At 44.0% G+C, this 26,430-nt stretch overlaps 1 protein-coding gene across 2 annotated transcripts; it reads right to left on the bottom strand.

Annotated features, from left to right (window-relative positions):
• Positions 1-8,016: 8,016 nt before the first annotated feature.
• LOC121549680 (adenosine 3'-phospho 5'-phosphosulfate transporter 2-like) lies at positions 8,017-18,997 on the bottom strand. 2 transcript variants are annotated; one of them, XM_041861511.2, is made up of 11 exons: positions 18,749-18,997; positions 16,987-17,095; positions 16,434-16,664; positions 15,651-15,772; positions 15,102-15,256; positions 10,669-10,776; positions 10,180-10,277; positions 9,744-9,836; positions 9,477-9,588; positions 8,847-8,916; positions 8,017-8,738 (listed from the first exon to the last, which is right to left on the bottom strand). In XM_041861511.2, the coding sequence occupies exons 3-11, from the start codon at positions 16,650-16,652 to the stop codon at positions 8,588-8,590; spliced, it is 1,128 nt and encodes a 375-aa protein (XP_041717445.1). In that variant the 5' UTR covers positions 16,653-16,664; positions 16,987-17,095; positions 18,749-18,997; the 3' UTR covers positions 8,017-8,587. The 2 variants fall into 2 exon arrangements, with proteins under 2 accessions (XP_041717445.1, XP_041717447.1); XM_041861513.2 differs by lacking the exon at positions 16,987-17,095.
• Between the last annotated feature and the right edge of the window lie 7,433 nt (positions 18,998-26,430).

Below are 26,430 nucleotides of genomic sequence, written 5' to 3'. Positions count from 1 at the left end.
TAAATTCATAAAAAATCCTACAATGTGATTTTCTTGAAAAAAAAAATCTAATTTTGTCTGTCTTAGTTGACGTGTACCTATGATGAAAATTACAGGCCTCTCTCATCTTTTTAAGTGGGAGAACTTGCACAATTGGTGGCTGAATAAATACTTTTTTCCCCCACTGTATATGTATTCACTAACTGTAAGTCGCGCTGGATAAGAGCGTCTGCTAAATGACTAAAATTTAAAATGTTACAATGGTTACTTCCCGGTAATTCAGTGCACCACAACAGGTAACCACATGTTTGAAATTAATCACCAAGTACCAAATTGTATGTACTGGTGCTTGTTTCAAATGAATCTCCAAGAAAGCAGAGGGAGATTATTAGGTAAATAGAGGACGGTAAAACAAAGGGCAACCGTTAAATGAATATAATCCAGATCCCCCATTCCAACCCTGTATTACTCAAAGTGGAAAGGGATCGTTGACAGTGGCAAGCTTTATGGCAGATTGTGGTGTGTGGGCGTTAGGCTTAATGGTGTGGGTGAAACGTTGGGACGCCCATCTTCCAAACCATATCCCCTTAGGGGAACAGGCTTACGGTACCAACACAGCTACTGTTACGGACCCCACCAGGAGGATTCCTTATCAGCCCTGTCCCTTAACAACCTGGAGCAGAGGATCCACCCTTCTCCCGCAGCTACAGTTAACCCAGCCATGCGTGATCATCATCACGGGCAGCACCTGGGACTTTTGTTGGTCCGAGTCCAAATACCACTGGATTTAGTGCAGTTGGATGGGCTCTAGAGAAACCAGTGATGGGGCCACTCCTTCCTGCCTAGCCAGATAGGTAGCTAGCTCCGTTTTGGAGGGAGGAGGGTCAGATGCTCTGTACCTAATTACAGAATACGATGATTTTCAGTAGTCTTCTGGTAAACCTGCCTCTGGGTTCCCATTATTGATGTTAAACCCCAAGGACATACGCACATATGGGCTCCTATCTCTGAGCCGCTTTATTAATTCACCATAATATACCTCCTCTCTCGCATGCATCCGCTGACATTGTGGTGGGAAACGGGGCCCCATAATGAAGAAAAGTGACTGTGTCTGTGCTGTTTGTTTGCTTCTGAAGTGAAACGTAACACAGGCGCTGCAGCCATGTTGTCCCTCAAATCTGTGCTCCCAGCATCCCCCTCTCCTTCAACACAAATTAATAGACAACTGCCACTGAGCCGTTAAATTGCTTTGCATTCGCCGGCTGCCGACAACTGGATTTTTATTTTTATTAGAACAAAAGCCTTCTGCTCTGCTTTTTGTGTTTTTTTAAATGACTTCCCTTTTCGAGGTTGCTCAAAAACAGTCATAGTGAGTGGTATATTACTTTTGTCATCATCAATATTGGGTGAAAGCATACATTAGGATTTTTTTTTGTTCTGTCTCCATATGAACATCACTGTGTTATGTACTGTAGCTGGTTCCCATAGAGATGAAATAAAGGCCTTACTTGAGTTCTAGGCTGTTTCCATTCAATATCAAGATCTCTCCACCCAAGAAGTGTGCACTGCACACACCAGCTGTGTACTCATATATTCCTGTTGTTTACCACCATTACTCCTCCTTCGCATGACAGCCACACTCACCCCCCCCATTCTCATCCCCCAACATTCTCACCCCTCCATTCTCTCATCCCCCCCATTCTCTCATCCCCCACATTCTTACCCCCCCATTCTCTCATCCCCCCCATTCTCTCATCCCTCCATCCTCTCATCTTCCCATCCTCTCCACCACCACCAGAGATGTTTTCCACCATCTAACAGGTTTTATTTCCCCTCCCTTACCTTATCCCTCTACCTTGCGGTTGAGGGGGTCCTGCTCTTGAACATAGTCAGGGAGAATCTCCCTCAAGTCGGTTGTTGTGTACCCGTGCGTTGCCTTGCCACATATGCATGTCATGGAGTGTCAGGGCCAAGGTGGGCCCCTGATGTGATCGGCCCTGATGGCAGCATATTCTCTGCTGATGGCGGTCATGGCGGTGCCCAGGTATCAAGCCAACACAGCGCTCCCTTCATACGAGAGGTCTGTTATGGGGCCGACTGGCCCACAACTATCCCCCCGCTCTTCCCAGGCTGCGTCAGGATTCAACATGGCAGCCCCGTTTTTCTAACGTCGTTGGACCCCCTTGCCCCACTTCCCTCATTTGACCCCCTATTCTTCCATTCCACTGAGTTCCACCTTAGAAAAGTCCCTTATACACAGACCAGACAGGAACCTGCTCCTGGAACACCTAGCCTCTATATAGCTAGCTCCACGGTGTAGGCTTACAGGCTCCTATTGTATACCTACTGATGGTATATAGGCTATGATACAGGTATAAAGAGTGTTTTTTTCCCCCTCCCTGGCTGCTTAAAGATGCACTGTGCATTATTTAAGTAGTATATAATTAAATACGTGGCTTTGCAAGAGACTTTCAGAGAGATTTTCCACACACTGAGTGCTGCACTGGCACCCAGGGGGCTGATTGCTGTCTGGCACCCAGGGGGCTGATTGCTGCCTAGCTGTGCAGCACCATGCAAGAGAGAGCGAGAGAGAGAGAGAGAGAGAGAGAGGAGCAGTGGTTAACATTCTTCATTTGCCCGTCACTTGTATTTATTGGAACTCATCTGTAACAGGGCTTGGCAATGATTTATATATTGATTTGAAAAATAAATACAAGTGATAGAAACCTGGTGTAATGATGGACTGTCACGACATGCAGGAGTAAGGATATGAAACATTGGGAGGAAATTAGATATTATGCCCCCAAGACAACAGCAGTCGCCAGCCCATTCATTATTAGCTTGATATTTATTATTAAGAATTTCTCTTCATGAGTGACTGCATAATATTTGGGCCGGCTTAAGCTGTTAAGTCCCTGACAGGAATGAAGTGTGTGGACCTTGTGGTTGCTGGCTGCTGACAGCAAATCTGGAGTGGAAGACTTATTACATGCATTAATGTAACACATACACACACACACCGATATGCTACACACACTCACACGTATTTTAATTCAAGGATGGACGGATGTAGTTAACATAACTTGGACACATCATGATCTGAATATATACACAGGGTTGTCATGGCCACCGGGGATCACCCACTTTACATTCCAGCACACACACACAAATATTTGTTGCAGTGCAGACACATCTATCTGTTCTAAGCCCACCAGGTATATAACAATGAATACGATAAAGTAAAGCACACTTACATCATGAACGGAAACGGGTGCTCATACATGCTTATCATTCCAGACTCACTAGAGTACATTTACTGGAACAGTGGGGAAGATAAGGGACAGCTGTTTAAAGGAATTCCTACTTTCCTTGCCAAGGCTTTCACCACTAGTTTAAAAATGACTTTATAATCACAGACAGCACAGTCAAATAAATCCTAACGACATACAGTAGGGCTGCCAGGGACATTCTTTTTTTATTGTCGAGGAACAGACGAAGGAAAATTAGGATCATCCCATTTCTCCAGCTCACTTTACCAGGCACCTTGCTAATTATGACTGCAATCACTGATACATGTTGCATCCTTTACAGGAATTACAGCGAGGAGGACGGTAAACATCTGCCCCGGGGCTGCGGAAATATGTCCCTGCTCAACAGACGGCCTTCATATTAGGAGTGTGTTTATTTTGAGGCAGGAGGGTGGTAATGAGTTTGGGTGGAAGGTGCTGCTGCGGGGAAGTGTACTGGCTCAATGTTGGAGGAAGGCCCAACGTCAAGAAAGGGTAGTGTTCGGTAGCCGACTATTTTGAACTTGTCCAATAAGAAAATGTAAATGAACATGACTCAGGTTTCACCGCATTTCAACATGATAGGACACTTTTGTTGAAAGAATCTGTGTTGACTTTCCTTACCCTACAACAGGGGTCCCCAATTACATACAGCCGTGGGCCGATTTTTCTTTGTGTGGATGGTCGGGGTGCCGGAACACTGCAAATTGACTGCAAGAATCCCAAACAGATATAGTATTTGACAAAAACAAAATCATTTCAAACCTTGAATACACTGGGATACCATCACATATGCCTCTCTGTTTCTGCGTGGGAATACTTGGAAACAGATTTCTGAAATTAAAATCACTGTGAGCTGATTTCCTGGTGATTTTACCAGGAATGTGTCCAACAACAAAAATGTAATAAATAATAACAAATAAATAAATGTGTTGCTCAGAGAACTTGGGGGGCCAAATAAAATCCCCAGCGGGCTGCCTGTTGGGGAACACTGCCCTACAAAGTACAAATGACTAGCTACCTAAATGAAGTAATACCTCTTCATTTACTATCCTTCTGTTGACTTATTGTCCATCCATACTCCCTTTATCATCCTATATCAATAACCATCGTTTCCATCCAGTCTCCACAGATCTACCCAAGCCATCCACTGACTACACCCCAGATGTGTGAGGCACACAGGGAGAGCTCATGACCTACTTTAGGTCTACTAGCTGATGGAAGCCCAGCATTACAGGACACCCTCACTCCACACAGCCTTCATGTGAATCCAGCGACTACTCTCCCTCCCTCTCTCACCCACCCAGACCCAAGGATGAAAACGGCTGCTCCCGCTGAACTAAGAGCTGTAATGAATAGGCTGCCAGACCACCCCACTGTGGCAATTTGAAGAGGTCGACATTATATACCACCCTATTTGCTGTTGCGATGAGCTGTAGACAACTCCCATTATTTATTGGGAGAGGCCAGCGGAACAGCGCAGAGGTCACTGGACCCAGGTAAACGGGTGACATAAATAAGAGAGAGAGAGCGAGAGAGACAGAGAGTGTGAGAGAGAGAGGGAGAAACGGCGAGTGTGTGATAGAGAGAGAGGCGGCGAGTGTGTGTGAGAGAGAGAGAGAGAGAGAGAGAGAGAGGCAGAAACAAAGACAAAGATTCCTGTACTCCTACTATGTGTCCATTTATTGAGCGGTTACTCAGAGGAACGTGTTGGTTCAAAAACGTCTGGGAGGTTGTTTCCTACCAGTGGTGGTCCTATATTTGGATTAAAGGTGTTATTGGTGATTTTACAATTTTCTCTACATATGATTTTATGATAATTAGGATCTGTTTACCCGAAGTGGACAGGGACACCAAAGTCAAAATATGCAACGTTTGATGGATGATTAAAATGTTGCATTTCAAACTGGGGGTTAGCCTTTTATTATTTTATTTTGTTAGAGGGTTCTTGTGGTGCCAGAAGACAAATGGTGTAGTTTTCCGTGGGTCAACAGGGTTTTCTATCCCATAATGTCCTTTCAGAGGGATGGAAGAAGCACTGCTCCCTCCCTCTGCAGCATGGAATGAACCATGGGCAACTGCATCTCAGCGGTTGATTATAGAGGTCTAGTGCCTAACATCATAATACCAACCTCTCAACATACAGTGAATGATAGCCTATCCATGGTTGTTACATCGTATGAGGTCACCGCAGCATCACGGCAAAAATGTATCCGCAAAAAAATATTTTAAATAATAATTAAATAATATTTCTTCTGGTGTAGTTCAAAAACACCAAAATGTTCTAAAGAATCCACAAAATATCTCTCCAATCGATTTTTGTCTTTTGCAGGGAATAAAGGGTGAAAGACGTTTGTGTAACACTTGCCACTCCATAGATGAACCCAAATGAACAGTCCTGCGAGGGTTCCACTGTAGCCTGGAGACACTGGAACCTTGAGGAGGAGCTATCACTTTGTCAGCGCTGAGAAGCTGAAAGCTTTTATGAAATACCAAATTACTAATTGCCCTGTGTTGTTTTCTTGCCTGGATGTCAGCTTGTAACATCTCCACTTCCATTAGATCTCTAACAGAGCAGTATCTTGCCCCATACAGAGCTGGCTAATATTGTAATTTCACACCAAGCTACGGAGGACCAGTGTAATTTTCCCTCAAATCATTTAAATTAGCTGATGGACTATTTGTATTGGCAAACTCTTATAGATTGCACCTATAATACCATAGTCAGGTTTACCCTTTAGACGTAGACTAGGGTCCACCCTTTAGACGTAGACTAGGGTCCACCCTTTAGACGTAGACTAGGGTCCACCCTTTAGACGTAGACTAGGGTCCACCCTTTGTACTCCTGAGTGGCGCAGTGGTCTAAGGCACTGCATCGCAGTGCTAACTGTGCCACTAGAGATCCTGGTTCGAATCCAGGCTCTGTCGCAGCCGGCCGCGACCGGGAGACTCATGGGCGGCGCACAATTCGTCCAGGGTAGGGGAGGGAATGGCCGGCAGGGATGTAGCTCAGTTGATAGAGCATGGGTTGTGGGTTCGATTCCCATGGGGGGCCAGTATAAAAAAAAGAAATGTATTCACTAACTGTAAGTCGCTCTGGATAAGAGCGTCTGCTAAATGACTAAAATGTACTTTAGACGTAGACTAGGGTCCACCCTTTAGACGTAGACTAGGGCCACCCTTTAGACGTAGACTAGGGTCCACCGTTTAGACGTAGACTAGGGTCCACCCTTTAGACGTAGACTAGGGTCCACCCTTTAGACGTAGACTAGGGTCCACCCTTTAGACGTAGACTAGGGTCCACCCTTTAGACGTAGACTAGGGTCCACCCTTTAGACGTAGACTAGGGTCCACCCTTTAGACGTAGACTAGGGTCCACCCTTTAGACGTAGACTAGGGTCCACCCTTTAGACGTAGACTAGGGTCCACCCTTTAGACGTAGACTAGGGTCCACCCTTTAGACGTAGACTAGGGTCCACCCCTTTAGACGTAGACTAGGGTCCACCCTTTAGACGTAGACTAGGGTCCACCCTTTAGACGTAGACTAGGGTCCACCCTTTAGACGTAGACTAGGGTCCACCCTTTGGACGTAGACTAGGGTCCACCCTTTAGACGTAGACTAGGGTCCACCCTTTAGACGTAGACTAGGGTCCACCCTTTAGACGTAGACTAGGGTCCACCCTTTAGACGTAGACTAGGGTCCACCCTTTAGACGTAGACTAGGGTCCACCCTTTAGACGTAGACTAGGGTCCACCCTTTAGACGTAGACTAGGGTCCACCCTTTAGACGTAGACTAGGGTCCACCCTTTAGACGTAGACTAGGGTCCACCCTTTAGACGTAGACTAGGGTCCACCCTTTAGACGTAGACTAGGGTCCACCCTTTAGACGTAGACTAGGGCCACCCTTTAGACGTAGACTAGGGTCCACCCTTTAGACGTAGACTAGGGTCCACCCTTTAGACGTAGACTAGGGTCCACCCTTTAGACGTAGACTAGGGTCCACCGTTTAGGGAGGGCAAGTTGAATGTCTCAATCTTCCTGCTTTTCTGTTCCCTGAGTGGAGCCGTTTGTTCACAGGAGAGGTGGTGGCACATCAAAGGCTCCTTTGTGTAAAACAGACATAACTGCACCAGCTGAACTGAATGGGGATAGATGGGTCTGGACCTCTTGGGAGATGACAACCTGTGCACTGCGTTGTCTTCTGTAGAAACCATATGTATTCTAACGTCATAGGTTATACACAGATTTCACTCTCTTTCCCTTTTGGGATAGCAGAAACCGAAGAGGTCAGGATGTATGTTTGTCAATTAAAACAATTGGATTTAAAATATCACCGCATGATTTGCTAAATGTAGCAAGGGATTATCAACCCCCAAAATCATAAGTAATCACGATCCACCCCAATCCTCAATAAAAACCCAGGTGTTGGTTGCAGCATCATTATTTCCTAGAAGAGACAATCTAGCATTCTCCCTAATGTCATCCTGACACACACACACACCATGTTCCGCTCATCCAAATTAGGTCTAAAGCCTAGCCCTGTGAACAATGTTTGTTTTCTTTCTAGTGCCATCTTATTCCAGGATGACTAATAAAACAAGACCCGGGGCCATCTGATGGGTAAACATCTGAGAAGCTCTCTGGCAGCCGTTCAACTCCCTCCTCTGCAGCCAATGGATAAGAGATTGCTGGCAAGCTAGCTACTTACACTGTAATATATGAAAGCACATGAAAAAAAAACCTTTTGGATAAACTTCCCAGTTTGTTTTTAATGTAAAGAGAGCTACCCTTTCACCAAAACAAATGGTTCACAAATATGGCAGTTCACACGTTTATACACTTCCGAGCGTGATAAGATGTCACTGTGCTGCTGAGAGGACTTTTGTCCAATTGGATATAAATGACAAACAAACCATAAGAAGACATTTCTCAGACAGTGATTGAGTAAAACCTTTTTTTTTTTGTTGTGTCTTCTGGCACATGCGGGTGAAAATATGCCATTTTAAGTAAACATTTTTTGGTAAACATTCAATTTCGGACATGATCAGTTCAATAAAAGTCTAGAGCCTATCTTTCAAACGTCTCGTCCCCCTTCGTCCTGCACAGGCTAAAGTCATAGTCACTTACAGTGCAAAACTGTGCCATTCAGGTTAGCTAAGGCGCCAGCTTCCCTTTCAGAGTCTCGTAGATGCACCACATCCACATTCTCCTCCTGGGAATGTTTATGGGTGGGGCTCTATGGCCTTAAAATGCATTAGGAGCCCACCCGTTATTAGGTCCATGTTAGATAGGAACGTTAGAAAAACGTTTGTTTATCTTACTACACGTTCTGTGATAGCAGCCTGACCTTCTTCCCTGTTAGAACCATATTCCTGAGGTCGGCCAAAGATGGCAGCTTCATCTTGTCTTTGTTTTTGCTGTAAACATTCAGGAAAATTCCGAACAGAACTAAAAGGCCACTCCATATGTACCTGAGAGGAAATGGAACGGAGAGGCACGTTAGAATGTTTCCAGTGCCTTGAAAGCAGGCTAAATTTAACTAAAGTCAAATAGAAGAGACTGAAGATAAAATGACTTACTGAAAAGTAAAAGGCTTTGAGAAGAACATAAAGGATAGTACAATCGTCATAGCCTTACGTCCGGTCGTCACTGAAATGAACAGAAGATAGAAGAGTGAGAAAAAGAATACCACACAACCTTGAATCTAAGTTTGTCACATCCAATGGACATCTAGGAAAGATACATTTCTTTAACTTTGGTGATGAGATTACTTAGACATTTGTCTTGCAGTTAATGTCAAAATGAATCTGGAAGTTTCCAGAACTTTTAAATAAGATTACGATCACTCTAATCTGGCTTCATTTCAGTAATCTGATATTACTTTTCTACCACTGCGAAATGTCAAACGTTTATGCGTTTAGAATTTAGAGATAAGTTGGAGGGTTAGTAAGGATATCACAAGTCATATTGTAGGGGCCATTATGTGGAACCATATGCTTACTTAGAACTTCCCTAACTCAAGATTCCATTGGTCCAAAAATTCCCAATATTCTGAATTAAAACGTTTTTTTGATAGTAAAATATGGACTAGTCATAGGAAACAATGGGAACTGTTCAATTGAACACTTTCAGACATAAAAAGAGAGTGAGAGTTATTTTATGCGGTTCCGCAAGCAAAGCGTTTGCCCAGACCCGAACGGTCTTCTCACCTGTGACTGCGACCAGGGCTCCAAAGAGTTTGATCAAGGCCAGCACAAATGAAATGCCAAAGTACCCCGTGAGAGAGAAGAAGAATGCATAACCGTATGTCGTCACAGGATGCTGAAAAAAATAAAATAATGATTCAATAGATTGTCATATCAACATCTTTTACCAATTCATATGTTATCCACAGAGCGCATCAAACAAATGCCAACTACAGAACGGTGGATGTTTCAACTATTATAATGAAACATGACAGAGAGGGTTCTACTAACCTGAGAGCAAAAAGCCACTGCTGGTCCCAATCCACCCACACCCAACAGGCCTGTTAATATGTACCCGAAACCGATGCAATAGGAATACAAAACCTTGAACACAAGCAAAATCCTTCACATAAGTCTCAGGTGATTCAGGACAGTTTATACAATTGGGTTTGCAATATAAATATACCACGTTGGTTTTAAGGCAGGTCCTCAGTACCTCACGGCACAACGCCTCTACCCTATTTGACCTAGATAGTTTGTGTGTATGTATTGATATGTAGGCTACGTGTGACTTAAAAACATTTTTTTTATGTAGTTCTGTCCTTGAGCTGTTGTCTTTTCTATTAACCTTCTGTATTATGTCATGTTTCATGTTTTGTGTGGAACCAAGGAAGAGTAGCTCCTGCTTTCGCAACAGCTAATGGGGATCCTAATAAAATACCAGTACCATTTCAGAGTTGGAGCCGTTGTGGAGCTTCATGGCTTTCTCCTGCACGTTCCCAATGGCAGCGTCAGCGCACAGAGCCAGGGAGATGAGGAGGACCCCTAAAACACCAGACACAACCAGGTTAACCACCGTAACCAATAACAGCACAGCAATGGAGGCTTTGGAATTGCTGAAACAGCATCCTTTCTGTGCCTGTATTTTCGGAGTGTGGGGAAACCTATATGTTTGTACATCTGTGGTACAAACTCAAACTCTTTAAGTAAAGGAGTTCAAACTCCACATTTAAAAGTACTTCAGTCCCAGCCCAGGTAACAACTACTAGACTTAATTTGCCCCATGCTCATAAATGTCAGTATTCTGATTACTTTGATACACGTTCTTGTCTTTAAAATTATTTGGATGGTGAAAGGATTGATCCTTAGCTAAACAGTGTCGTAACCATAGGGCCGATTTACCAGTAGATACATAACAGATTTAAATTCCCGTTACCTGTTGCATTGAAGTTGGGTGCCACTTTACTGTCAGCTAAGGTGAACCAGATGAGTCCTAGACTCATACAGAGAGCAGCCAATACATCCGCCAGATTGTACCGTTTCCCTAGAAAACAGAGAGGCGTTAGACTACAGAGTCAAGGGAATTCCTCCATAGCAGCTGACTTAGAATTCAGGGAGACTACTTGATTGACACGTTCCACTTGGATAGAAAGTTGAATACACTCAGTGGATCTCAGTGTCGAGAACTTTTTTTCTGATGATTCCGATTGATCCAACACCTGTCATGATTGGACATCCAATCATCCAAACCTTTGAAACTAAAAAGGTGATCTAAAGGGCATTTCCCTTTGTGACAAGGGCTCTGCCTCAGATCAGCGTGAGTTGAGAGAGGCACGTGTCTCACTGGCTGCAGGTTATTATGTACAGTGAGGGAAAAAAGTATTTGATCCCCTGCTGATTTTGTACGTTTGCCCACTGACAAAGAAATGATCAGTCTATAATTTTAATGGTAGGTTTATTTGAACAATGAGAGACAGAATAACAACAACAAAATCCAGAAAAACACATGTCAAAAATGTTATAAATTCATTTGCATTTTAATGAGGGAAATAAGTATTTGACCCCCTCTCAATCAAAAAGATTTCTGGCTCCCAGGTGTCTTTTATACAGTTAACGAGCTGAGATTAGGAGCACACTCTTAAAGGGAGTGCTCCTAATCTCAGCTTGTTACCTGTATAAAAGACACCTGTCCACAGAAGCAATCAATCAATCAGATTCCAAACTCTCCACCATGGCCATGACCAAAGAGCTCTCCAAGGATGTCAGGGACAAGATTGTAGACCTACACATGGCTGGAATGGTCTACAAGACCATCGCCAAGCAGCTTGGCGAGAAGGTGACAACAGGTGGTGCGATTATTCGCAAATGGAAGAAACACAAAACATTTACATTTACATTTTAGTCATTTAGCAGACGCTCTTATCCAGAGCGACTTACATATATATATATATAAAATAAAAAAATCATACCCCCTGTGGGAATCGAACCCACAACCCTGGCGTTGCAAACGCCATGCTCTATCAACTGAGCTACATCCCAAAAGAACTGTCAATCTCCCTCGGCCTGGGGCTCCATGCAAGATCTCACCTTGTGGAGTTGCAATGATCATGAGAACGGTGAGGAATCAGCCCAGAACTACACGGGAGGATCTTGTTAATGATCTCAAGGCAGCTGGAACCATAGTCACCAAGAAAACAATTGGTAACACACTACGCCGTGAAGGACTGAAATCCTGCAGCGCCCGCAAGGTCCCCCTGCTCAAGAAAGCACATATACATGCCCGTCTGAAGTTTGCCAATGAACATCTGAATGATTCAGAGGAGAACTGGGTGAAAGTGTTGTGGTCAGATGAGACCAAAATCGAGCTCTTTGGCATCAACTCAACTCGCCATGTTTGGAGGAGGAGGAATACTGCCTATGACCCCAAGAAAACCATCCCCACCATCAAACATGGAGGTGGAAACATTATGCTTTGGGGGTGTTTTTCTGCTAAGGGGACAGGACAACTTTGCCGCATCAAAGGGATGATAGATGGGGCCATGTACTGTCAAATCTTGGGTGAGAACCTCCTTCCCTCAGCCAGGGCATTGAAAATGGGTCGTGTATGGGTATTCCAGCATGACAATGACCCAAAACACACGGCCATGGCAACAAAGGAGTGGCTCAAGAAGAAGCACATGAAAGTCCTGGAGTGGCCTAGCCAGTCTCCAGACCTTAATCCCATAGAAAATCTGTGGAGGGAGCAGAAGGTTCGAGTTGCCAAACGTCAGCCTCGAAACCTTAATGACTTGAAGAAGATCTGCAAAGAGGAGTGGGACAAAATCCCTCCTGAGATGTGTGCAAACCTGGTGGCCAACTACAAGAAACGTCTGACCTCTGTGATTGCCAACAAGGGTTTTGCCACCAAGTACTAAGTAATGTTTTGCAGAGGGGTCAAATACTTATTTCCCTCATTAAAATGCAAATCAATTTATAACATTTTTGACATGCGTTTTTCTGGATTTTTTTGTTGTTATTCTGTCTCTCACTGTTCAAATAAACCTACCATTAAAATGATAGACTGATCATTTCTTTGTCAGTGGGCAAACGTACAAAATCAGCAGGGGATCAAATACTTTTTTCCCCTCACTGATAGAGCTATTTCTATTGTTGTTTTTTGTTACCATTTTCATTATTTCATTTCATTTAGACCTGCATGTTGGCGCTCGAAGCGTAAGATTTTCACTGTACCCTGCAATCACACCTGCAACCCTGTACATGTGACTATTGAACACTCAATCTGAATCTGAAAGGTTGGCAGGTGCACATGGCCCTTTGAACAAGTTCAGCCACGCAAAAAACGTTCTACTGGACTTTTCAACTCAATCAAATCCAAACAGGACAAGAGGGGGGAGAGAGGAGAGGGCTGAGGTTGGTTCGTGTTGGAAAACTGCAACAGAAAAGGAAAGGAAGAGGAGGCTGAAGAACCTTCCTAAACAGGCCGATAGATGCCTTGGGGGGACAATGTGACGCAGCAGGTTGGTCGTGCTTTCATTCCCCCTTTGAAGGGTTCACATCAGATCTCGTTCGCATCCTGTGAGAATGCAGTAGTGCTTCCAACTAGCCCCCCTGGGGGAACTGTGGTCTGCATCGTCAATACAGGCAGAGGGAGAAAGGAACGAAAACAACTAGCTTCTGATAGCTAGGACGTAGAACCATTATGAAGACCATGTCTTGGAGACGAAAGGCAGAATACTGAGCACTAGGCCTCCTCAAACTTGATACTCGCAAACAACCCCCAAAAAAGTATGGACGGAACTCCGAAATAACTGTTGAACAGTGGTCATTGCTTGGAGGTGAGGGTGTAACGAGTGTGAGGTAAGACACATATACGTTTCTAGACAGTGTGAGGTAAGACACACATAGGTTTCTAGACAGTGTGAGGTAAGACACATAGGTTTCTAGACCGTGTGAGGTAAGACATGTTTCTAGACAGTGTGAGGTAAGACACACATAGGTTTCTAGACCGTGTGAGGTAAGACATGTTTCTAGACAGTGTGAGGTAAGACATGTTTCTAGACAGTGTGAGGTAAGACACATAGGTTTCTAGACCGTGTGAGGTAAGACATGTTTCTAGACAGTGTGAGGTAAGACACATATGTTTCTAGACAGTGTGAGGTAAGACATGTTTCTAAACAGTGTGAGGTAAGACACATATAGGTTTCTAGACAGTGTGAGGTAAGACACACATAGGTTTCTAGACAGTGTGAGGTAAGACACATAGGTTTCTAGACCGTGTGAGGTAAGACATGTTTCTAGACAGTGTGAGGTAAGACACACATAGGTTTCTAGACCGTGTGAGGTAAGACATGTTTCTAGACAGTGTGAGGTAAGACACACATAGGTTTCTAGACAGTGTGAGGTAAGACATGTTTCTAGACAGTGTGAGGTAAGACACATATGTTTCTAGACAGTGTGAGGTAAGACATGTTTCTAAACAGTGTGAGGTAAGACACATATAGGTTTCTAGACAGTGTGAGGTAAGACACATATAGGTTTCTAGACAGTGTGAGGTAAGACACATATAGGTTTCTAGACAGTGTGAGGTAAGACACATATAGGTTTCTAGACAGTGTGAGGTAAGACACACATAGGTTTCTAGACCGTGTGAGGTAAGACATGTTTCTAGACAGTGTGAGGTAAGACACATAGGTTTCAAGACAGTGTGAGGTAAGACATGTTTCTAGACAGTGTGAGGTAAGACACATATAGGTTTCTAGACAGTGTGAGGTAAGACACATATGTTTCTAGACAGTGTGAGGTAAGACACAGGTTTCTAGACAGTGTGAGGTAAGACATGTTTCTAGACAGTGTGAGGTAAGACACATATAGGTTTCTAGACAGTGTGAGGTAAGACACATATGTTTCTAGACAGTGTGAGGTAAGACACAGGTTTCTAGACAGTGTGAGTTAAGACACATAGGTTTCTAGACCGTGTGAGGTAAGACACATATAGGTTTCTAGACAGTGTGAGGTAAGACACATATAGGTTTCTAGACAGTGTGAGGTAAGACACAGGTTTCTAGACAGTGTGAGGTAAGACATATAGGTTTTTAGACAGTGTGAGGTAAGACACAGGTTTTTAGACAGTGTGAGGTAAGACACATAGGTTTCTATAGAGTGCATCTATTATGATTTTTCTCTAGTGTTAAGTTCATTATCACAGTCATGCAAAATGACAAACATTATTCACGTCAAGATCAGGGCCCGTATTCAGTAGGAGCGCTGATCTAGGATCAGGTCCCCCCTGTCCATATAATCTTATATCAGCTCTCCTACTCTGAGACTCTTTGTGAATACGTGCTCTCATACAAACAGAGATCCACTTACCTTGAATGAATATCCCTCCTATCATGACAGGAATGAGTTTGCAGCACTTGAAGATGACCTGTGTAGGATAATTCAAGTAACCCAGTGAGGTGTTTGATAGACCCATGGTCCCCACCGTTAGAAATGCTATGATCATGTACGTCTTCCCTGGTATTCTGCAATGAGAAAAGGAGCAATTAGCCTTGTGGGATGACAACAAAAACAAATACAAAAGGTTACTAGCAATACAAAATGAAGTGTTGTTGATATAGTGAGGTCTAGTGAGAGATCACAGGTCATATTCTTTGGCGTTATAACGCACATAGCTTATTAAGATAATATGTATAGTTAACGGGATAGAGCCTGATCATCATTCTATGATTAAGTAAATCTGTTTTTATAGTGCTCAAACGCCATTAACCATGAAATAGGCTAGTCCATCTATGGACTTTCTTCTCTGGAAAGCACTACTTTTGGATTCCCGTCTTTATTGATGAACACCATCCTACTTTTGTTTGCTGAAGCGCAGAGGCCTAATGGAACTCAATTCCCTTTCATTTCCTCGTTTACCTTCTCCGTTTGTCCTGTGTGAGCTGCAATTCCACCAGTCCAAACAGGGAGTAGAACCCAAACTGTACCAGGGTGAGGTACCATCCAAAGGGCTTGAAACCCTCCATGGAAAATATTAGCTCCTGAAAACAGACAAACAAATTGTGCTAAGTTTTTTTTCAGGCCTACGGTGAGGTAAATCACTACTTTTCCTGTGGCTTTTCACAGAATCTTCAGTGAGGCTTGCTGATAAAGTTTCCCTACTTTGCATGTGGCAATAACCAATTGTACAGGTGAATCGATCGATTAATCAAATGTATTTTATTAAGCCCTTTTACATCAGCAGTTGTCACTAAGCCTCCACGAGGAACAAGCACAGCAGAAGAGAAAGCACAGTTTCCAGGAAAACTTCCTAGAAGGAAGGAACCTAGAAAGAAACCCATCCTCTTAAGACTGTACCAGGTTGAGATTTAGAGTACATGTGGCCATAAAGTGAAGAATGTGGAAAAGTTGACATGTGTTTGCAATAAACTCATATACTACTAAGAATACATTCATAATACACCTTTCTTCAAAAAAAGTGTGGACATTGGAACAGAGCCTCTGGCTCATAGCTTAGGGAACATCCGCCGCTAACGAATTAGTCAGAGGCAGCCTGGGGTGTAATCACTCTAGCACACTGTAGCAAAACAGTTGCAAAACAATCTCAACGGAAAACGTTTTGCAACGAAAAAACTAGAGTTTCAGGTAGGTCCCTCCCCGTTTGCTTCTGCTTGGTTCCTAGTGAATACACCTTCAGCTTACCTGTAGGTAACCATAGAGGAGGTAAAAGAGGAAGACGCCCGCAGTGCAGATGCCGAACTGGGTGGCTGTGTTGAAGCTGCTCAGGTTGATGCCTAGCACTCTCAGCTCCTCCACAGACTTGATGTGCGGAGACATCGTGACCTCACTGGACGACGGAAGGGAGATAGACAGATGCTTCCGGTCGTTGTTGTAGTTCATCAGGCCTAATTTGTCACTCATGGTGTCTGGGGGCTGGGGAACAAAGACAGGAACAAGGTAGTTTCATTACTTATGTTGCAAAATACGCGACTGTCAGACTACCGTAAAACTTCGACTAAACGCAGTCTCAAATAGCCGCCTATCCCTTTTAATAGCTGGGCAACAGCACACATTTCAGCAAATAAACGGCAGGCTATTAATGTACGTTTTATGGTATAAACAGAGGGTGGGAAGATGAGGAAGAAAAGTTGTCTGTGTATTTGCACGCTCAGATAGTAGCCAACACTGCATTTGGTATCACTGACACACATTGGCCAATTCAGAACTGGCATAGCTAGCTAGCTAGAGAACTTACCTGTTACAATCAAGGACAGCAACAGTGCAATTATCATTCATCTGATTTCCGTGGGCATCTCTGGATTTGACTCCCCTAGATGTGCAGCGCTACTAAGCCAGCTAGCTAGCTATATGATTGAGTACAACAATGATTAATTGTTAGCTAATATGCTAGTAATCTAGCTAGCTAGCTACACTACATCACCAAAAGTATGTGGACACCCCTTCAAATTAGTGGATTAGCTAGCTACATCACCAAAACGTATGTGGACACCCCTTCAAATTAGTGGATTAGGCGATTTCAGCCACACCCGTTGCTGACAGGTGTATAAAATGAAGCACACAGCCACGCAATCTCCATAGACAAACATTGGCAGTAGAATGGCCTTACTGAAGAGCTCAGTGACGTTCAACGTGGCACCGTCATAGGATGCCACCTTTCCAACAAGTCAGTTGGTGAAATGTCTGTCTTGTTAGAGCTGCCCCCGTCAACTGTAAGTGCTGTTATTGTAAAGTGGAAACTTCTAGGAGCAACAACGGCTCAGTCGCGAAGTGGTAGGCCACACAAGCTCACATCTGTCCTCGGTTGCAACACTCACTACCGAGTTCCAAACTGCCTCGGGAAGCAACGTCAGCACAATAACTGTTTGTCGGGAGCTTCATGAAATGGGTTTCCATGGCCGAGCAGCCGCACACAAGCCTAAGATCACCATGCGCAATGCCAAGCGTTGGCTGGAGTGGTGTAACGCTCGCCGCCATTGGACTCTGGAGCAGTGGAAACACGTTCTCTGGAGTGATGAATTACGCTTCACCATCTGGCAGTCCGACGGACGAATCTGGGTTTGGCAGATGCCAGGAGAACACAACCTGCCCCAATGCATAGTGCCAACTTTAAAGTTTGGTGGAGGAGGAATAATGGTTGGGGCTGTTTTTGATGGTTTGGGCTAAGCCCCTTAGTTCCAGTGAAGGGAAATCTTAACACTACAGCATACAATGACTTTCTAGACGATTATGTGCTTCCAACTTTGTGGCAACATTTTGGGGAAGGCCCTTCCTGTTTCAGCATGACAATGCCCCTGTGCACAAAGTGAGGTCCATACAGAAATTGTTTGTTGAGATTGATTTGGTAGAAGTTGACTAGCCTGCACAGAGCCCTGACCTCAACCCCATCCAACACCTTTGGGATGAATTGGAACACCGACTGCGAGCCAGGCCTAATCGCCAAACCTCACCAATGCTCTTGTGACTGAATAATAATAATAATAATATGCCATTTAGCAGACGCTTTTATCCAAAGCGACTTACAGTCATGCGTGCATACATTTTTGTGTATGGGTGGTCCCGGGGATCGAACCCACTATCTTGGCGTTACAAGCGCCGTGCTCTACCAGCTGAGCTACAGAGGACCACCCATACATGAATGGAAGCAAGCCTGCAGCAATGTTCCAACATCAAGTGGAAAACCTTCCCAGAAGAGCAGAGGCTGTTATAGCAGCAAAGGGTGGACCAACTCCATATTAATGCCCATGATTTTGGAATGAGATGTTCGACGAGCAGGTGTCCACATACTTTGGTCATGTAGTGTACTTAGTTAGCTAGCTAACCACTGCAGTGAGCTGTGTGGCAAATCCTAAAACGACCACTGAACATTTTCAAAACACCAACATGACATACATTCCGACCAGCCTTATTAGCAACAGCGCTGTTATTTCGCAATTCAAAATAAAATGTCCTAACTTCTTTGCATGCTAGGAAGCAGCTTTTCTGAAAAATATATATACCTGGCTAGCTGCTACAAGCTAGCATGCTAGCTAGCTGAACAACACTTCCGGGTTTGAAATATGTATGGTGCCGTTGTTTTTCAATCGAGTCGGATCATTAGCATGTTTCCAAACGTGGCAGGTCCATTTCATAAAGCGAATGTGCGGTTATATTATTAACATTTTAATCATTTTGAGGCGAAAAGACCAGTAGCACATCTGCTAACTTGCGTACTGCTGTCCTGGCAACAGCCAATAACTTAAGCGCTGACTCGCGTCGAACTATGACCTCGTTTCCCATTGGTGGAGGGTAACTATTTCTAAAGTCGTTGCTGTAAATAAGAAGGCGTTCTCAGTCAAATTACCTGGTTGAATACTGGTTAAATGAAAAACTACACCAGAGCAGGTGAAAAGGGAAATGCAGAGGCATAGGGAAACTACATTCGTAGTCTAATCAGTCGGTGCAAAACAGAAAATATGTTTTTATTTTTGTTCACATCATGCATTTGCATCTGACTATTGGTAAGCTTGGTCTTATGTGTAGTTAGAGATATCCACAACCTACCTTGTCCAGTGCTGGAGGGTCCATAACTTCTTATTTAATCAAACACATAGGATTACATTGTGTACACACACTGGTCATCTTTCATGTCTGGAAACAATTGCTGCAACTAAATCAGCAAACAGCAGAACCTGTCCTTCCAGACTGTCTACCTTAGAAGGGGGCTGGGAAGTAAGATGCCTATTTATATCTTACATTCCTTTCGTGTTGTGTGTTTACTTCTCATTGTTTTTTTTGCAATTCAACAAATGGTGAATTATGAGCTCACTGGACATAATTGACAAGAAGGCCAGATAGAACATTAATTTAATTATTTTATTCTTGCCTACTACAGATTCAATTACCGAAGCAGTACCAGAAAGGCGAAACTTTGAAATATCCCTTGTCTGACCGAGAAGGACCGATCCTGTCCTGTGTTTGATGTTGGGACTCCTCAAGGCCTTTACAGCTCACAGTATGATTCCCTATTTCCCTCACCTCCCCCAGCCCTTACTGTATCCCCCCCTCCTCCCTCCCTCCCTCCTCCAGCCCTTACTGTATCCCCCCCCCCCTCCTCTCTATCTCTCTCTCTCCCTCCTCCAGCCCTTACTGTATCCCCCCCCCTCCTCTCTATCCCTCTCTCTCCCTCCCTCCAGCCCTTACTGTATCCCCCCTCCTCTCTATCCCTCTCTCTCCCTCCCTCCAGCCCTTACTGTATCCCCCCCTCTCTCTATCCCTCTCTCTCCCTCCCTCCAGCCCTTACTGTATCCCCCTCCTCTCTATCCCTCTCTCTCCCTCCTCCAGCCCTTACTGTATCCCCCCTCCTCTCTATCCCTCTCTCTCCCTCCCTCCAGCCCTTACTGTATCCCCCCCCTCCTCTCTATCCCTCTCTCTCCCTCCTCCAGCCCTTACTGTATCCCCCCCTCCTCTCTATCCCTCTCTCTCCCTCCTCCAGCCCTTACTGTATCCCCCCCTCCTCTCTATCCCTCTCTCTCCCTCCCTCCAGCCCTTACTGTATCCCCCCCCTCCCTCCCTCCCTCCTCCAGCCCTTACTGTATCCCCCCCCTCCTCTCTATCCCTCTCTCTCCCTCCCTCCAGCCCTTACTGTATCCCCCCCCTCCTCCCTCCCTCCCTCCCTCCTCCAGCCCTTACTGTATCCCCCCCTCCTCTCTATCCCTCTCTCTCCCTCCCTCCAGCCCTTACTGTATCCCCCCCTCCTCTCTATCCCTCTCTCTCCCTCCCTCCAGCCCTTACTGTATCCCCCTCCCTCTCTATCCCTCTCTCTCCCTCCCTCCAGCCCTTACTGTATCCCCCCCCTCCTCTCTATCCCTCTCTCTCCCTCCCTCCTCCAGCCCTTACTGTATCCCCCCCTCCTCTCTATCCCTCTCTCTCCCTCCTCCAGCCCTTACTGTATCCCCCCCCCTCCTCTCTATCCCTCTCTCTCTCTCCCTCCCTCCAGCCCTTACTGTATCCCCCCCTCCTCTCTATCCCTCTCTCTCCCTCCTCCAGCCCTTACTGTATCCTCCCCCCCTCCTCTCTATCCCTCTCTCTCCCTCCCTCCAGCCCTTACTGTATCCCCCCCCTCCTCTCTATCCCTCTCTCTCCCTCCCTCCAGTCCTTACTGTATCTCTCCCCTCCTCCCCCCATCCCTCCTACCTTTCTGTCCAAGCCGACCTGGGCCTCTCTCTCCATCCACACAGGAGGTTAATTCACTCTAGGATGGCATTATTTCCTCCCAGCTCTTTGACAATATAAAAATTCAGAGTGGACAGCTCAATCTCTCTTCCATCTCAGATTTGATTGTAATGGTATTGCCTTTTGTCCCTAGGGGGCCCCGAGCCGCCTCAGCCGGGGCTTTATGACACTAAATAGCCGGGCTACAATTTTTCCATCTATTCAAAAAAGTCTGTTAATAACTCATTTCGAATGAGACTTGGGCACTGCCTGGCTGGCCACTCCGGCCAGGTCCCATACCCCCACCACTCACAGGTCACCTCCTAGGCCTAGAAAGTGCCTAAGTGCTGAATGCAAGGGGTTAATTAATGTCTCTGAATTTACGAGTCCCCTTCCTGTTACACTGCACTCCAATTGACACAAATGTCATATTTACAGCCTGGCTGTAAAAAAGTATTCAGTAATGCACAGTATAGTCTGCATGGGGCTGGCCACTTTCTTTTCCCATCAAACTTTACAAGTGTACCCATTCATCAAAAACGATGGATTTATATAAAACCCATTTCCTCCCCATAAGATCCTGTTAAATAATAAAATTATTATTTATTGATTATTCAAAAAGATACATAATGGTGTAATGGCTTTGCGCCAGACCACCGGACGGACCTGCCATAAATAAAGGGGCGAAAGAGAGATGAAAGGGAAATGACTTCTGAACCAGTGAAATCTGGATTCAATATGGCCCCTTGCAGTGTGCATCACTGAGGACATCAACTATTTTGGAGGTTCGCATGTGTCCATGACCTATACGTTCTTCATAGAAAAGACAAAGTACTTAATTGCCTTTTCAAATGAGACTGGTTGTGAGGACTACTAAGTGAAGTGGATGAACGAAAATGTATGGGTTTTGTCATTCTGGTATTGGATCATTTTGGACTAAACTGTTGTGAAGCACAGTTAGAGCAATCAAAAGTTAACTTGCAATGATGACTGAAACTGAAATATCCATTGAGAGGGTGGTTTTACAGTATTCAAAAATAGTGTTTGGATGTGTCTTTCTAAACATAGCAGAAGGGATGGCCCTGTGCAATCTGAGAGTGGTCTTTCCCAGCACCCTCCCTTGATGACCTATGTTTCTCCAAGATGACCTATGTTACTCCAAGTGCCACCTTCAAAATGAGAAATTCCAGAAGAAAATTACACTGGCGCTCGTCTTATCAAAAATAATCCCTAAATGTATTTTGTCATAAAAACCCTTATCTTTCGCGAACTAGGGGTTGGAATGGACCTTTCCAAAACGATTGAGGAACGCTATCATGTCACCCAATCCTATATAACATTCAGGGTTTCTTAAAAACCCATTTGTGTTTGCTTTTATCCCAGGCTAAAGTGCCTTCTCTGTTGTCTCTTTCCTGGTCTGAAGCCTCCTGCATGCTACAGAAAAAAGATGGTATCTCCACTATATTACTTCTCAAAGCACTCATATCCTCTCTCATGTTATTTTCTTTGATCTGCTAGGCTTGGTGGTCTCACATTTGTATTTGTATTTTTTCTACAGTATGTGCTGACTACAGTATGTGCTGACCACAGTATGACTACAGTATGTGCTGACTACAGTACGACTACAGTATGTGCTGACTACAGAATGTGTTGACTACAGTACGACTACAGTATGTGATGACCACAGTATGACTACAGTATGTGCTGACTACAGTACGACTACAGTATGTGCTGACTACAGAATGTGTTGACTACAGTACGACTACAGTATGTGATGACCACAGTATGACTACAGTATGTGCTGACTACAGTATGACTACAGTATGTGCTGACTACAGTATGACTACAGTATGTGCTGACTACAGAATGTGTTGACTACATTATGTCTTGACTATAGTATGACCAAAGTCCAGGCAATGCATATCAATTATTTGAATTTGACAGCTGATGTAAGGTAGCCTATTAACTGATTTATATTTCTTACTAAGAGCTAAACCATTTGAACGTCTCTTTGGATTTATGTGAAATACTTTGGGACTGCTTCCCATGCCCCTTAGGCAACAGGTTGGTAACATGAATTCCTCACCATATAGGCTTTACCGCAATACATATCATTTGAATATACAGTATTAGAAACCAATGAGATAAGAGAACCTAGTAAACTACTACACACTCAAAATCCGGAAGGAAAAAGAGGCTTTGGTGTTCTTGTTCGTGTGCAACCAGGAGGGGGAAGCATACCTCTTTGCAAATTGTACGCAAAGAGAAAGAAAATAAAGTAATTAAACAAACAGTTTGTCAGGAACGGTGTCTGCTTATCCAATCTGAAAATACGCGTTCCTTCTAATACATAGAGACAGAAAGAAATGTGTTTGTTGTCTTCTCAGAGAGTCAGTAAATGACATGCGTGTTTCAGTGCGCGTTAATTTAACCTGAGCCATGCGTATATAGGAAAGGGATTGGGAAACAAATTATATAGTGTCATTTAATTAAGAGTTTTGCTTTGAGCAATAATACTGGTTTTCACATAACCTTTAACTACTTAATGGTTTTAAGAAGCTATTACCTTTCAAGATTTCTGTTTTTAATTATTTTGAATATTGTCAGAGATATGAAATGTCAATCAAAATGGGGATTAGTGCAATTTTTGTCTTTGTACGTTGTGCACTCAAAGACAGAATAGTACAAGGCATAATGTGTTTACAATTCTAGGGATATGAAAAACTTTGCGCCCTCTGACAAAGGCCTAGCACACTACTCAGATTTTTGGCCTACATTTGCTTTTAATTCTCCCATAATCCTCTCATATGTGTTATGATATTTATGGAATTAACTATTACAATTAAAGTTTTAGGAATTCAGCTAAATTCTGAGCTGTGTCAACCCTAATAAATGTTGAAAATATATTTAATAACGTACTATATATCATATGATATATTGGGATGTTATTGGCCCCTGACCCCTCTCCACCTGCGGCCCACATCTGTGTTCCAGGGATTATCACTCAGCACATTTAGGAACGCAGCTAAAGTGACTGAGAAAGTTTATTTACTTTGCCACGAGGTCATCGTTTGCTCCGTGGCGACAGGCAAACCCTTGTGTGTGACGTCAGGCTCGTTTTAGTGTGGGATCTGACTTAAAAGTTTGAAAAGGACTGACACATAGGCCTAGCTTTTTTAACATATTTATACAATTTCTTTTTATAGCTGATATCCCATTCCAGGTGCCAGGACCCCCCATCGCACAGGGCAGCATGTAATCGTCATGAAAGCCTCTGTGTATGTGTGTTTCTCTCCCCACCCCACTAACCAGCTAAATGGATCGTGTGGTCAGTAAGAAGAAAATGAAAGCCGACAATGAAATTACAGACCTGGCTGAGTGCACAAATCATGCATATAACGTTTTATTGCTTACCAGAATAATTCAACACCTGTGGCTCACCGTGGCTGTAATTGCATGTGATGCACCAGATATCAAGATGTTTGTCTTGGCAATGGCAAGGGCAGGTTCAACAGAAGAACCGATAAGGGAGGGATCTGGGAACGCCTGCTATTTTAGTTCTTGTAAGACCACTTGTGAACCAACCACAGCTCACACAGGGCATGCATCATAGAGGCTTCATTAACCATTGTAATTACTGTGTTTGTTGATCGTTACCTGGATGTGGTGGTAAAAGGTGGATGATGATTCATCAGATCAGGATGACTTGATATGGAGTTTAATTAAACAAGGCAATCAGGGAGCCATAAATTCAACACAGCGTGACCAGTCCTGTCTGAACTCGGTCCTGGGAAAGGCTGATTAACGCTGTGAGAAAAAGTCAATTCTGCAAACACAGGCTACTGTAACCTCCTTTTCCAAGTGCAACCAATCTCTCGAGTTGTTTTAATCTACCCAATGTGCAGTAATAAAGAGCAATGTTAAGGAAACATAGTTTGCCATAATATCACATTCTCTTTGAAAATGACTACACCTCCTATTTAATTAGCAAACCTGAAATCCCTCCTCACTCTAGATTTATTATAGAACGTTTTATTCATTGTGTCATCGCTGAGCGCTCCGACAGGATACCAGTATTGGATGGATGGATAGATCCCAAACAAGACAACAGTGTGAGACATTTGAGAGCCCCGCCCCCCCCCCACACCTCTCCGACTGATGCTTCAGCCAAATTGATTACCCTACTCCATCTGTATCAGGCTGGCTGCCTCCTGTGCTCGCCACGTTCTGCCTACAGCCCAGAGTTAGTGTACAATTACATATAGTTTAATATATCTGCTGAGCACCTTTTTAAACAAGCATCACAATTCCAGGAGGTGATTTGTCTTCCAGCGCCATTACTCCATTGTACATCTTGATAGGCAAAGATTGCTCCTAGCCATGTTTAAGCATTAAATAGTGTATTATTATTTCACATAAATCAAGCTGGGATGTAAGGAGGGATTCATAAATTTAGCATTTCTTTTAGACAGTATTTTAAACCCCTCTCTCCCCAGCATGGTGGAGTTTCAGAGGGAAGCAATTCCATATGGGCATATCAGGGAAGTATGTTCAAAACAATGTATAATGCCGTTTAGATTCAGTTTAAACTACACATTTGTCATTACTGCTGTTCCTATAACAAGAAGTACCACTGCTGCCAACAACTACAGACCTACTGCTCCTACTTTTTTAATTTAAACTTTATTTAACTAGGCAAGTCAGTTAAGAACAAATTATTATTTACAATGACGGCCTACACCAGCCAAACCCGGACGATGCTGGGCCAATTGTGCGCCGCCCTGTGGGACTCCCAATCACGGCCGGTTGTGATACAACCTGGAATCGAACCGGGGTCTGGAGTGACACCTCTAGCACTGAGATGCAGTGCCTTAGACCGCTGCGCCACTCGGAAGCAGCAGCAGCAGCCCGTCAAAACAGTTTAATGATAGTGTAGTTGTTGCAGTCCTATTGTTGTCTGCTGCTGCTGCTACTGCTGCTGCAACTACTACTACACTATCATTAAACTGTTTTGAAATATTGGTGAAAACTGTCACTACTGTCAGTTACTATGCTTCTCCTCACAGGTTGTGATACAATTATGGCAATAATGAAAACTCAAAGTTAAGTAGGTCGCCTGTAGCTCAGTTGGTAGAGCATGGCGCTTGCAACACCAGGGTTGTGGGTTCGTTTCCCACTGGGGGGCCAGTATGAGAAATGTATGAACTCACAAACTGTAAGTCGCTCTGGATAAGAGTGTCTGCAAAATGTAAAAAAATGTAAGTCTAAATTATGTTATATCCCTTTGTTGTGCGAGCGCCCCTAAAACCTGGGGAATTCTGCTCATGCAGAAACTCTCCCCAGGAGAGGAAATTACTTCATACAGGAAATGGGATGTCAACCCTACACATGGACAGGAATACAGTGATTTAGTCACGTGGCAAAGGCCTTTTTTCTCAATTCACTTCAAATTGACTGTAAAACTAAACCAGTGACAAAGAAGGAAATC

The sequence above is a fragment of the Coregonus clupeaformis genome, unplaced genomic scaffold (assembly GCF_020615455.1).
Source record: "Coregonus clupeaformis isolate EN_2021a unplaced genomic scaffold, ASM2061545v1 scaf0140, whole genome shotgun sequence".
In the NCBI taxonomy this organism is placed as follows: Eukaryota; Metazoa; Chordata; class Actinopteri; order Salmoniformes; family Salmonidae; genus Coregonus; species Coregonus clupeaformis.
This window is presented reverse-complemented; position numbering and strand designations above follow the sequence as displayed.